Source organism: Pezoporus wallicus, unplaced genomic scaffold, assembly GCF_028554395.1.
Source record: "Pezoporus wallicus isolate ANWC-B61680 ecotype Strahan unplaced genomic scaffold, APGP_CSIRO_Pwel_v1 contig_2025, whole genome shotgun sequence".
Taxonomy (NCBI): domain Eukaryota; kingdom Metazoa; phylum Chordata; class Aves; order Psittaciformes; family Psittacidae; genus Pezoporus; species Pezoporus wallicus.
Window position 1 is genome coordinate 2,175,477 of NW_026640253.1, and position 13,653 is coordinate 2,189,129.

A 13,653-nucleotide genomic window follows, 5' to 3' on the forward strand; every position below is an offset into this window, starting at 1 on the left:
CGTGTCTCTGCTGCTGCTGGCGGCGGTGCTGCTGGCGCTGGTGGTGCGGCAGCTGCTGAAGCAGCGGCGGCCTCCCGGGTTCCCGCCCGGCCCCGCGGGGCTGCCCCTCATCGGCAACATCCACGCCCTGGGCGCGGAGCAGCCGCACGTCTACATGCGGCGGCAGAGCCAGATCCACGGGCAGGTACCGCCGCTCCGGCGGCGTCTGCCGCCTCATCGGGGCCCCGTGGAAAGGGAGCAGGGCGGGCTGGGACGGGGCAGGCAGCGCTGCCCGCGGCAGCAACCGGGCGGGCTGTGCCCGTCCCGGCCGTCCTGGGGTTGCCGCGGAGCCCTGACCCGCACCGGGAGCACGGCGCGTGCCACCGCGGGAGCTGTCCCGCCGCTTGGCTCCGGCCCGGAGGGGGTCAGGGTGCCCACGCCCCGCCGGCGAGCGGTCAGCAGCGCGGGGCCGGGCAACCGGGGTTGCGCCGCCCCGGGGACGTGGCAGCGGTGCCGCTGGCGGAGCTCGCCCGCTTCTGGCGGGAGCAGAAGGCCCGCACCCGGCCGGTAGCGGGTCCGGAGCGCCAGGCTCTGGCAAAACTTGTGCTGCGGTCAGCCCTGCCTGTGGGAAAAGGGAGAGACGAGCGTCAAAGAAGAGTTGTCACCGTTCCGAGCTCCCCGGTTAGGGCAGGATGGGCGGAGTGGAGCTGTCCACGAGCCCGGCTCTGGAGTTTATGTCATATTTTGGTACAGTGCTTACACTCGTGTCCTGCTGCCAGTGGAACGACCTCGCTTTCATATCCACTAGCCTTGGGCATGCCGAAAGGGCTTTAAAATTAATAAAAGTACCACCACCAAATAGCAGGCACTTGAATAAGGCAACATTTTCGCTGAAAACACATTGCACCTTGAAGGTGCCCTCAGTGGAGTATTTGGAATACTTACTTACAGTCAATGAGTATAACTACATGAGCATAGAATTTTTCTTTCTTATGTGTTTCTTTTCATCAACTGGTTTCAAGCAACCGATCTGTTCTTATAAGCTTCATAGAAGTTAAACCCAAGACAGGGAAAGGCAGGGACATGCTAGCATTTGTGTGCGTACACCTAACAGAACACACACAGACACAGTGCACACAGCCTGGCCAGCCACTCAGTGTGCCTGTACATCTTCAGACTGTTTATAACACCTGTGTTGTTTTACTTAGAAGGATTATCACTGGAGGTGTGTGAAGGACTGAGCTTTGTGGCCAGCAGGCAATGGTTTGTTAAGGAAATCATGTCCTTCAAACTGCTAGAGGTGTTTAAGTATAACACCCCTCACAGGCAAATAAAACTGTTTTGAGAACTTAAGTCTGTCAAAAGCTTTTGTCCAGATAATTTATGAAACCTCCAGTAGAAACAGAGTAAGTCACAGTCTTGGCATGAATGAGAAGCCAAGAAAAGTGCCTGAATTAAAAGCCTGCTAAATAGCAGAAACAAAAGAATAGGATTTCCTTTTGTTTCATTTATTTTGGCAATAGAAAAAAGTAAATGTATTTCAATCAGAATACTAGGGACAAATAGAATGGAAACCAGCAGGAAAATGTGTCAACAAATAAACTAAGCTTTCTATTTGCCTGGAATGCTATATATAATTCTATCACCTACTGTCAGAAAGGATCCTGCAGAATTTGAGAGAACTTGAAGGTGGCATATCAGGATTTTGATGGCTCTGAAAAAAAAACACTGAGAGGATTTTTTTTTTTTTTTAATTTTGTATGACATAGGAAGAAAGATAAATAGGCTATGATCAAAGTATACAAATAGTTTTCAGAAATATATTGGGACTGTCTTCTTGTCCTGTAAAAAAGAAGAGCCATTATAACAGAATATACAAAGTTTGCTAAAACATAAGTCATAGAATCATTTAGGTTGGAAAAGACCCCTAAGATCATGGAGTCCAACCATTAACCAAACACTGCCGAGTCCACCACTAAACCATGTCCCTAAGTACCACATCTACAGGAGGTCTTTTAAATACCTCAGCCACTTCCTTAGGCAGGCTGTGCTGTTCCAGGGCTTGACAAACCTTTCAGTGACAGCCCAGTTGTCACAGAGTGTTTAAATAGGCTAACTTTATTTCATATTGTGGAGGTCAACAGCTGAGATGAAGAAAAAACTAGAGACTGGTGTAGGTAAAACCTACAGATTTGTAACGCTAAGAGAAATATTGAACAGGGCACAGGATTTCAATCTGGAGTTTAGCCTCGGTGTTAATTTTTGAAACTTAGGTTAAGATTTTCATTTTGTTTATCCTGTATGTGCCTTCTGCAGGATATATTGCATCTTTCTCCAAAGCATCTAGTGCTAACCACTTCTGGAAACGGGAGATGGGACTAGCTGGGCTATGCTGTCATAAGTTGGCTGTCATCATGGCTCTCACTTCTATCATCTGATGATTCTTTGGGAGCCTGTGCAAAGTAAGCTGGTGTCCAGTTTCAGAGGTAGCAAGGACTGGGTGCAGCTTGGTTGTTTTCACAACTGAAACCACTTCTGTGTCTGCCGTTACTTAGTGACATGTTGGAAGTCTTCATGGTACGAACTTACAGCTTCAGTCGTAGTGCCCTTAACCAAATTAAGCTGTTGGAATTTACCTTTACTCAGCCATGAAGGAGCAGATCATACGGTAGTAAAGATTTCCTCCCTCCTGTGGAAATACTCATGGCAAATTACCAAAGTAGACAATATATGCACTCTATTTCTCGTTCACACATAAAACTGTACCTTATATCAAATAATGTTATATACTTATATACTGATACTAATACATACTTATCTATGCTCATCTTAGGACACAGTACATTTTTTCAAGAAAATGCTCACTGTTGTGCCAAATTCACGTTTTTTTAATGACTATATGAAAGCATCCCCAGTCTTCACTTTGGAGAGCTGGTCACTTAGGTGTACAGCAAAGTGCAGAATGTAGTGTGGGCTGATTTCCTTTATCTTTGACAGAGTAAATTAGCTCACAACAAACTCTGTTTAATACCACAGTTGCATCACCTCTGATTACCTGTATGCCTTACTGAAATTTATTTGAGCCTGGTTTGCATTCGTATGTAGTGTGGCTTCACATTTTTATTACTTGTTTTAGTTGTTTTCATTATTTGTTCCTGAGATTTGGTTGCAATAGCATTTTATTATTTTTTTCAAGATCTTCAGTCTCGATCTCGGAGGTATATCTGCTATTGTACTGAATGGATATGATGCAGTAAAAGAATGCCTTGTTCATCAAAGTGAAATTTTTGCAGACAGACCATCTCTTCCCTTGTTTAAGAAGCTGACAAACATGGGAGGTAAGAACTAATATCTTTTATATAAAAATGTAGGTTTTGTCCAATAGATGGGCTTGTGATCACGTGAAACATTTGCTTTACTGTTTTCTCTACTTCTTTATCTCCTTTTGTAAAATACTGGGTGCTTCTTTAAAGTTATTGTTTGGAAAGTACTGTCAGTCTTGAACTATCCATAGCAAGATGTGTGTAATTTTTTTGTCTTTTCTTGTCTTGTTAAATAGTTTTATTATCTTATGGGGGGAAAAATAAACACTGCATAAAACACTGTGTCAAAATATTTTTTTCAGGCTTACTGAACAGTAAATATGGCAGAGGATGGACAGAACATCGCAAATTAGCTGTAAATACCTTTCGAATTTTTGGATATGGTCAAAGGTCCTTTGAACACAAAATTTTGGAGGAAGCTATGTTTTTTCTTGATGCCATTGATACATACAAAGGCAGACCATTTGATCTAAAGCACTTGATAACAAATGCTGTTTCAAACATTACGAATTTGATTATTTTTGGACAACGTTTTACGTATGAAGATACCGAATTTCAGCACATGATTGAGATTTTTAGTGAAAATATTGAATTAGCTGCTAGTGCTTCTGTATTTTTATATAATGCTTTTCCTTGGATTGGTATCTTGCCATTTGGGAAACACCAGCAGCTGTTTAAAAATGCAGCTGAAGTCTATGACTTTCTTCATGACCTTATTGTACGTGTCTCTGAAAATAGGAAGCCTCAGTCACCTCGACATTTTGTAGATGCATATTTAGATGAGATGGATTGCAATGAAAAGGATCCAGAATCTACATACTCAAGAGAAAACTTAATTTTCTCTGTTGGAGAACTCATCATAGCTGGGACAGAAACCACAACAAATGTTTTAAGATGGGCAGTATTATTTATGGCTCTTTATCCAAACATTCAAGGTAAGAACTTTGGTATTTTGAGGAACTGAAACACTTTCCTAATGCAAATTTAAAATGCTTTTTCAAAGTGGTGCAGTGATCCATAGTTGTAACCAAAAAGAAAGAAAGGGTTATATATATTACTCTATTTACCAAACATACTATGGGTAGAGGTAAAAAGCCTATTTTATATGCAGGTGGAGAGGACATCAAAAGTTAAGTATAGTGATAAAATTTTTGCGTATTATTTTGTGAATATATTTTTATGAAGCTTTAATATTTTCAATAAAGTATTTCTGATATATTTAAGTTTAGTGTAGTGATGCATAATATTGATTGGTAGATACACTAATCTGTGTAGCTAGTAAATAATAAGCAAATGCAATTAAATATGAAATTAATAAAATAAGAATTTAAAAATATCAGCAAAAATGTAAATCAGGTTGTGGTTAACTATTTAGGTGCCATTTCTTCTTATCCTTAAGTGTCTCAATTCACAATAGATTTATGTATTACAGACATGTATATTTATAGTTTTGGAAGAACAAAAATAGATAGCATTTAAAAATAAAAATAGGAAGATGTTGCAGTCATTCAGAGGTAAGACAGCAATAGATGTTTGAATGTCAGCCCAGATATTTTGTGTAGACATTTGGATTTTAGAAGTGAACGGTCACGTTTCTTGTTTCACTGCCTCCACTTTGCTTTTCCTATCAAAACTTAGCAGGACTTAGTTCAACTGGAGACGTTAAGTATTTGGAGAAAGAGCAGCCTTAGATAACTTGGAAAGTTACTATTTATACTTTGACAAAAAATACTGCTCTAACATCAATTTCACCATTATCATCATTTCAGAATGGGGATAACATTATTACCTGTAGCTGTAAGGCTCTTAAAGATCTGAAGTTATACATAGGAACCAGATATCTTTATGTAGGAAAGATTATATTTCTTCTTATGGTAGACAGGAAGCAATTATTATCTTAAAATTGGAGGTGAAATTTTATATTTACATTTAAGGTAAATACAGCTTTACTTAAAAAAACCCACCAAAATTATGATGATAATATATGTCAAGGCCTGACGTGCTATAAGCAGTGAAAATCATTCAGTTTAGATAAAGAAGTTGATGACAAAGCTTTTTCATTGCTGCTATTACCATTATTATAACTCCCATATTCACTGAGCTGGTTTAAATATCTGGCTAAGCAAGTAGAACTAGCTTTGCAGTCTTTTCCTTGTTTGTTTAGTTTTAAGAGCTCCAGAAAAAAAAAGATATACAAGGAAAAAAGGTATGTTAAAACATTATTTTACTGAGAAAATTACTTCTGAAATGAAGATTACTTGTATATATATATATGCTAGTAATAATTCCTTCTAGCAGGATAAGGAATGTATAGTCTGAATTTAAAAACTTACGGTCTACTATATTTTATATATTTCACGTTTCAGTATCCTTCATAAAGTATATATTTTATAGCTTAAAAAAATTACACAATAAGCATCAACTTTTATTCCTGTTCCTAACAGGGCAAGTTCAAAAAGAAATCGAATTAGTCATCGGCCCAAGCAAAATGCCTACCTTAGAAGAGAAAAGCAAAATGCCATACACTGAGGCTGTTCTACATGAAGTTCTAAGATTCTGTAATATAGTTCCACTAGGTATTTTTCATGCAACTTCCAAAGATACTGTTGTGCGTGGTTACTCTATTCCTGAGGGCACTACAGTCATTACAAACCTTTACTCCGTTCATTTTGATGAAAAATATTGGAGCAATCCAGAAGTGTTTTTTCCTGAGAGATTTTTGGACAGCAGTGGGCAATTTGTCAAGAAAGATGCATTTATTCCTTTTTCACTAGGTAAGTGATTCCTTACACTGTTCCTTTTCATAAACCTAGAGACGAATAACATAGAAGTCATGGCAATAAATCGGGAATGGACAGAATGATATAAAGTATCCACAGTTCTGATGAAACAGCTATTTTAAAGATATTCAATGTAATGTACTCTGGACATAATATATTTTAGCATAATATCTTTTATATAGATGAGCTCATTATTATATATAAACTAATAAAAAAGACAGCACAGTGTCTTCTGAGGAGTCCAGACATTTTATATCTTTGCAGCACGTAAGTGTTACTCATTTCACAATTAACAGTAATATGCTGCTAAGGTCATTACATACAGGTGATTTAAAAAAACAGCTTTCAAATTTCAGCATTTATATCAGCACCAGAAACCGCAGACCTGATTCAGAACTAGCTTGGGAGTCAGCATGCAGCACTTCATTCTGCCCTAAGGAAATACTCCTAACAGTCCCGAATCATTATGGATTTGTCTTTTGATGCCTATAAGAGTGAATAATTTGCTTCACATATGATTACCAACCTAAAAAAATAGTTTTGTTGTCCTGGTTTTGGCTGGGTTGGAGTTCATTTTCTTCCTAGTAGCTGGTACAGTGCTGTGGTTTGAATTTAGTCTGAGAATAATGTTGATAGTACACTGATGTTTTAGTTGTGGCTGAGTAGTGCTTACTCTAAGTCGATGACTTTTCAATCTTTCATAGTCTGCTAGTCAGGAGGTGCATAAGAAGCTGGGAGGGAGCACAGCCAGGACAGCTAACCAAAATTCTATACCATAGAACATCATACTCAGAATATAAACTGGGAGGAGTTGGCCAGGATCACTACTCAGGGATGGTTGGTGTGGCACTTAGTTGCTGGCTGGGGTTAAACCATGACATCTGTATAGGCTAACTGCCAGGGCTACCTCTGCAGACCATAGAAAGACATAGCCTGCAGAGAAGGACTTGAGGGTGTTGGTCAATGAGAAACTGAACATGAGCCGGCTTCAGTGTGCACTCGCAGCCGAGAAAGCCAACTGTATCCTGGGCTGCATCAAAAGGAGCGTGACCAGCCCCTCTGCTCTGCTCTCGTGAGACACCACTTGGAGTATTGTGTGCAGTTCTGGTGTCCTCAGCATAAAAAGGACACGGAACTGTTGGAACAAGTCCAGAGAAGGGCCACGAGGATGATCAGGGGACTGGAGCACCTCCCATATGAAGATAGGCTGAGAAAGTTGGGGCTGTTCAGCCTGGAGAAGAGAAGGCTGCGTGGAGACCTCATAGCAGCCTTCCAGTATCTGAAGGGGGCCTATAGGGTTGCTGGGGAGGGACTCTTCATTAGAGACTGTAGTGATAGGACAAGGGGTGATGGGTTAAAACTTAAACAGGGGAAGTTTAGGTTGGATATAAGGAAGAATTTCTTTACTGTAAGGGTGGTGAGGCACTGGAATGGGTTGCCCAGGGAAGCTGTGAATGCTCCATCCATGGTGGTGTTCAAGGCCAGGTTGAACAGAGCCTTGGATGATATGGTTTAGTGTGAGGTGTCCCTGCCCATGGCAGGGGGGTTGGAACTAGATGATCTTAAGGTCCTTTCCAACCCTAACTATTCTATGATTCTATGATTCTATGATTAATTTATTGTGCATTCTGTTTCTTTTTGCCAGTTCGACCTTACCAGTTCCAGATGTTGTTACCCATTCATCTGTGTCTTCCACATTTATTCCCTGTAACTAGTTATCCATAGAATGGGAACTAATATTTAAAGGTATTATCCAGATCTGTTTGATATCTTTCTGCTTCCCAAGTTGTAATTATTGCCAGGTAATAACAAGTGACAGTAGATGTAATTAACAAAATAGTAGGGGACAAGGGCTGAAATTCACAGTATCATTTTTTAAAACATCTTCTGTCTAGATTGCTACTTCAAGACACGATCAAGTAGCTGATAGCTTATCTAAATAAATTTGATGTAATTTGTGTAGTAAGAGGAACAAATTGGTTTCTTGCTGTAAATTATCACCAATCCTCTCCTACAGAATACTGCAAATTTTGCACAGCTTCTCTCAGAACACAAAAATTAACCATTCTTATTCATTATAACAGTGAAAATGTAATTAAACACATTTTAAGTCTTTCTAAAACTGTTTTTTCAATCCAGGAAGAAGACATTGCCTTGGAGAACACCTAGCTCGAATGGAAATGTTTTTGTTTTTCACTTCATTACTACAACGATTTCACCTGTGTTTTCCTCATGGCATGATTCCAGATCTCAAACCAAGATTAGGCATGACATTACAACCACAGCCATACCTCATCTGTGCAGAAAGACGATGAAGACAAGGATCTAGATTGTCAGGTGAAACACAGTGTTCCAAGTTGCAGCTGAGGATCTACTTTGACTTCTATTTCTAAATGTCTTCATGTCAGAGGAACAAAAATTTAAAGGACTTGCAGATAAACTCTGATTGTGCATAAGTAAGTTAATAGTTTCTTTTTACTTGTTTTTCACAAAAAAAAAACACCCTGAACCAAGATCATGAAACACATCCTGTGTTTAAAGTTCACGTTTTCACTCCAGAAGTCTTCTTTTAATTCCCAACTTCTTACTCAGCTTTTAAATATTTAATTATCTAGCAAGTCGTTTTATTTTGAGAGGATATTTTTATAAGCATGGAGAATATGGCTCAAAATGTTCATACTCAGATTCATCCATGAAAATCTCGTTTACATTATTCCAACTAAGATGTTCTTTATAATTCCCCATTAAATTTACATAGCTAAAAAGTTTTCAAAGGCATCTATTTAAATTTCTGTAACTCAGAATAAGCTGTCTTTTCCAGCCTTAATAAATTGTTTATTGAAGGATTTTAGTCCTTCCTTCTTTTTGCTCTATCTTCCCAGTTGGTCATAATTTTTCTAGAGAATCAGATGACTCCGTGAATTCACTTTTGAGCTCTTTTATGGTTTGCTTCTTATTTAGCAGCATATAGTGTTCAGTTGTTGCCATACTCCTGACAGTCACAGCAATTTTTTTTGCCAGTTTATTGCATTACCAGAGTATGGCCTCCACTGCCTCCCAACACTAAGCATTATGTAATGATTAATCTCTGCCTAAGTAGTCTGGAAAAAAGAGTGTCTGTGTTATTCATATGCCCCTGTACTATGAGTAAAGAAAAAAAGCTGCTCCTGAATCTGACCAGAGAAGAGACCTTTTGGCAGGGGGACTGGAATAGGATGAGGAAAAACAGATCTTAAATGGATTCCAAACACAAGTTTTAGGCTTCATTTTTTATTCTTGACAGCTATTGCTTTATTGGTAAAGATTTATGCAGGCTTTGCCAGAGAATCTGATACTCTAAGTATGGTATGATAGTTCCCACCATGTGGGGAGAAGTAGGACCTCAGAATAGGGTTCAGAATAAACCATACACTGAGCAAGCTGCTCTTTAAGGCAGGGCTAATTATTATACCTTGTTCTTTATACAGCTTATGCTACAACTTGGAGCTGCAGGAAATGTTAAAGGCAGGAATTAGTGTTTTTCTGCTGACCTGATGTTTTCAGCTTATGCTGAGCAGAAATGCCTCCTTTCTTTTGAAATAGCAAAGAAGAAGGATCAGAGCTGGTACCAGTCCACTTAGGTAATAGTGTAGTGACTTAAGATGGAGCAGGTCCAGATTAAATATCTCTGTCTGAGGGTAGTCAGACCCACCTGCCCCACAGAGAACATCTCAAACACATGTTCCTGCTGCTCTGAAGAGGGTTGTCAGGCTGCTCCTCTTGCTGAATAACTGACTTTCTGTAAAGATTTAAGATTCAAAAAGCAGAGGAAGGTGATAAGCCTAATTGCTGTGCATTGGGCACACCATGAAAGCTGCAAATAAATAAATATTGGCAAACAGTGCTTCTTTGGAGTCAATATTGAGGCTTGAGTAAATGTAGGGTACTTGTGAAATGCTTAAGTAAAAATTGGGGAATCTACCAAATTTAAGTGCCTTCGGTATGAAGAATACCCAACAGGAGGGTTCATTATTACAGCTCTAGACTCACGGTATTTCTTCCTGTATCCCACCCTGTGCTCCTAGATGATACAGCTAGAGTTTTGTTAGAGTCTAGGCTTGCCTTCTGGGTTGCAAGAACTCTAGGACAGCTTTTCATTAAAACATAATTCAAATAATCCTGATATAAGTGGGAAGAGAGTTATTTAAAAAAAAAAAATAAAAAAAACACATCAAGAACCAGTTCTTGCAGGGGCTACTCTCAAAATGCAGCTGACCAGTGATAATTCCCTTTTGCTGGGGTTTTCTGAGATCTAACTCCTGGCTAGTCTTTAATCCATTTAATGAGAACCATAATGATTATATGTCATTCTGGTTTATAAATCAAAACACCTTATAAAAGCTGCAGAATATCAATCCAAGCTTTTACCATTACCTGCCAATTTATGGCATCATTTAAGCAAATACATTTGACAAACTGTCTTTTCTAGAAATTGATATCAGTATTAGTTATATTTACATGTTTCATTACCAACTTTTTCATTATTTTCCCTCTGACTTAGAATTATCCTAATGATTCAGTTTAATAATTTGAAATACTGACATAGTAGTTTTTTCCAGTCCTCTGGAAATTCTCTATTGTTTCAAGATTGATTAGTGATGAACATCAATCAGTAGCCAGCCAAATGATCAGAATTTCCTGGTGAGTTTTCTACAGCTGAGATATCTAACATAGCTGGCTGCTATTTAACATTGTTCAGGGATTAAAGGTTGGTATATTAACCAGTATATATTTTTCTGGTTGTAGATTTAAGGATGAAAAAAGACATTATTTGTTGAGGTAATATTGTTCCTATTGGAACAATATTGGAGGGGACTGGAGCACCTCCCATATGAAGACAGGCTGAGAAAGTTGGGGCTATTCAGCCTGGAGAAGAGAAGGCTGTGTGGAGACCTCATAGCAGCCTTCCAGTATCTGAAGGGGGCCTATAGGGATGCTGGGGAGGGACTCTTCATTAGGGACTGTAGTGATAGGACAAGGGGTAACGGGTTAAAACTTAAACAGGGGAAGTTTAGATTGGATATAAGGAAGAAGTTCTTTACTGTGAGGGTTGTGAGGCACTGGAATGGGTTGCCCAGGGACGTTGTGAATGCTCCATCCCTGGCGGTGTTCAAGGCCAGGTTGGACAGAGCCTTGGGTGAGATGGTTTAGTGTGAGGTGTCCCTGCCCATGGCAGGGGGGTTTGAACTAGATGGAACTAGGTTCTTTCCAATTCTAACTATTCTATGATTCTATTTGCAGAAGTTTTTCCCATCTAGCTTTGAAGGTCTTAATGTTGTGGATTAAATCAATGTGTCTAAATCCTTATGGAAAGATTTCTTGAAATTTAAGTTGTAACATCTTTGTTTCTGTATGTTAATGCCATTTGTTGCGCTCTTGGTTTCACAATTTTCCCAAATTTTATTCCCTCAGGTATTTTGTCTTTTGCAGTAAGCTCTTTGAACTAGAACTGGAAGTACTGTTTCCATATACAAGTGTATCACAACCACAAGAAGAAAATTTCATATATCTTATCTGTAACTCCAGTCATTTCCAAAGGCATTGAAGGACTTTTTGCTGTAAATATAGCTAAAAATGTGTATTCAGCTTGCCTTTGCTGCTCTCGATCCCTGTACAGCTTTGAATCATTCTCTTTATCTAGTTTGCCCTGTTAAAAAAAATCCACTTTGGCTCTTTTAGCTTCCCGTGAGATTACTGCAATGTTCTTTGCACTGGTTTTTCAGACTTGTTCAGTATTTGTAAATGCAGACAAGATTCAGCAGTCTTTCCTAAGGAGCAAGAATGTTGAGACTTGATGCTATATTCTTTATGTAATTATTTTAGTTTCTCTTTGAGCAATAACTAGTTGTCTTGTCCAAGTATAAGCACAGAAATTCTGCTAATTGGAGGAGAATACAGTCAACTCACCATTGTCTTAGTTTGCTATATCACGTTCAAAGATCTCCACAGCCTTCCACAATATAATACTAGTAGGAAGATTATGAATTGCTCTGTGTTTCTCCTACATCTGTTTTCTCCACCTTGGCTCTGGTTTTGTGTACTTGCTTTAAGCCAGAAACTACAGAAGTGGTTCTGTGCCTTTGCTCTTTGCGCCATTTCTGTACCATGAGAATGGGTGCTTTCTGCCCTGTTTCTCAGATAGTCTATTCCTGTCTCCACTCCTAGACTTAAGGCCAGGCCCAGGGTGATGCATCTTGCTATCCAGCAGGAGATTCCCTTCTTAACACTGAGGCAAGAGCTTCAGTCAGTGCCACCATAGTATCTTAAATCCCCCTTTCTAAAACTCTGTCCTCGAATTTAAGGTTTTGGATTAACCTTGACCAACTCAGCATCCGCAGAAACTGAAAAGGGTACACTATAAGCATGTCATATATGACACTGAAAGAATGCCAAAGAAAATTAAGCACTTAATTTTGCTTAACTTGCACTAGTTTCTGTGATACTGGGGAACTTCAGCTTAGTGTGAACCAAATGCAGGAAGGTTCATTATTTTATGCTCTAATTTATATTAAGAAATTAACTATACAAAGTGGTATTTCATGTAAGTTCAAGAAACATGGCTACTTCTCCAAAAGCAGATAGTTTGGATTTATTGTGATACATTCTTTATATGTATCCAGAATATGTTTTGATATGATGTGAGAATCATAATAGTGCTGTATTGTGGTTTGCCAATACATACTAGAAGTAGTTCAGCTAACTTGGACTATATTCTAGGATGTAGCTGCATCTTTTCTCAGTGAACAATGTCTCATGTCTTAAATCTCAAATTCTCTTAATAAGAGGTTGATAAAATAGAAACAGGGAAAAGGGGAACATTCCAGCTGGTGTTTATAATACACCATGCATTCTAATGTTATGTACACACTGTCAAATTTGTAATGTTTAACTGGGATCTAATAACTGTCCAGAGAACTGGTCATATCTGGAAAAAAGAGAAAGCCAAATAAAGAAAAAACTTATAAATAGGGACAAAAAGAGTAGATTGAAAGCAAAAACACAATGGGTTCTAATTCTTGCAGTTATTCACAAAACAGTCTGAAGCATGAGTAGTTTATCTGGAAAAATAATTACAGTTCTTTTAATGACATTTCTGGATAGAACTGGCAGATTTTTTCAGACTAAGTACCAGAAAATGCTGTATCTGTAGCAGCCAAAGTGCTGTTTCAGACTGGAGTTCACAAAGAGCCTGTTTCTTTCACCCTTAAATCAAGTAAATCATAAAACCGTGGTAATTTTTAAAGCTGTACAGAATCAGGGTTGGAAAGCAGCAAAACTTACATTTAAGATCTGTAGTGACTTAAGAGCTGAAATACATCTGGAAGATCTCCCTTGTCTTTGGTTTGAGCATCACTGCAGGAAACATGAACTGAACCTGCAAGGGAAATGGACTTTTCATTGGGCAGAACCAATAGTTCCTTCTGCTATGGGGATATGTCACTGTGTTACGGGTAAAGGAAAGCGTAGTGCCTAAAAGCCCTAGAAATCTATAAGGACAGCAATGCAAATAAGCTTTCTGTAGACCCAGAATA

The 13,653-nt window shown here is 39.0% G+C and overlaps 1 protein-coding gene across 6 annotated transcripts; it reads left to right on the forward strand.

Moving 5' to 3' along the window:
- Positions 1 to 51: 51 nt before the first annotated feature.
- Positions 52 to 8,501, forward strand: LOC130604021 (vitamin D 25-hydroxylase). 6 transcript variants are annotated; one of them, XM_057418233.1, is made up of 6 exons: positions 89 to 184; positions 2,296 to 2,556; positions 3,176 to 3,317; positions 3,605 to 4,237; positions 5,747 to 6,076; positions 8,222 to 8,501. In XM_057418233.1, the coding sequence occupies exons 2-6, from the start codon at positions 2,539 to 2,541 to the stop codon at positions 8,395 to 8,397; spliced, it is 1,299 nt and encodes a 432-aa protein (XP_057274216.1). In that variant the 5' UTR covers positions 89 to 184; positions 2,296 to 2,538; the 3' UTR covers positions 8,398 to 8,501. The 6 variants fall into 6 exon arrangements, with proteins under 6 accessions (XP_057274218.1, XP_057274221.1, XP_057274216.1 ...); XM_057418235.1 differs by lacking the exon at positions 2,296 to 2,556 and having other exon boundaries at positions 52 to 184; positions 3,273 to 3,317; XM_057418238.1 differs by lacking the exon at positions 2,296 to 2,556 and having other exon boundaries at positions 57 to 184; positions 3,273 to 3,317; positions 4,041 to 4,237.
- The last annotated feature ends 5,152 nt before the right edge of the window (positions 8,502 to 13,653 follow it).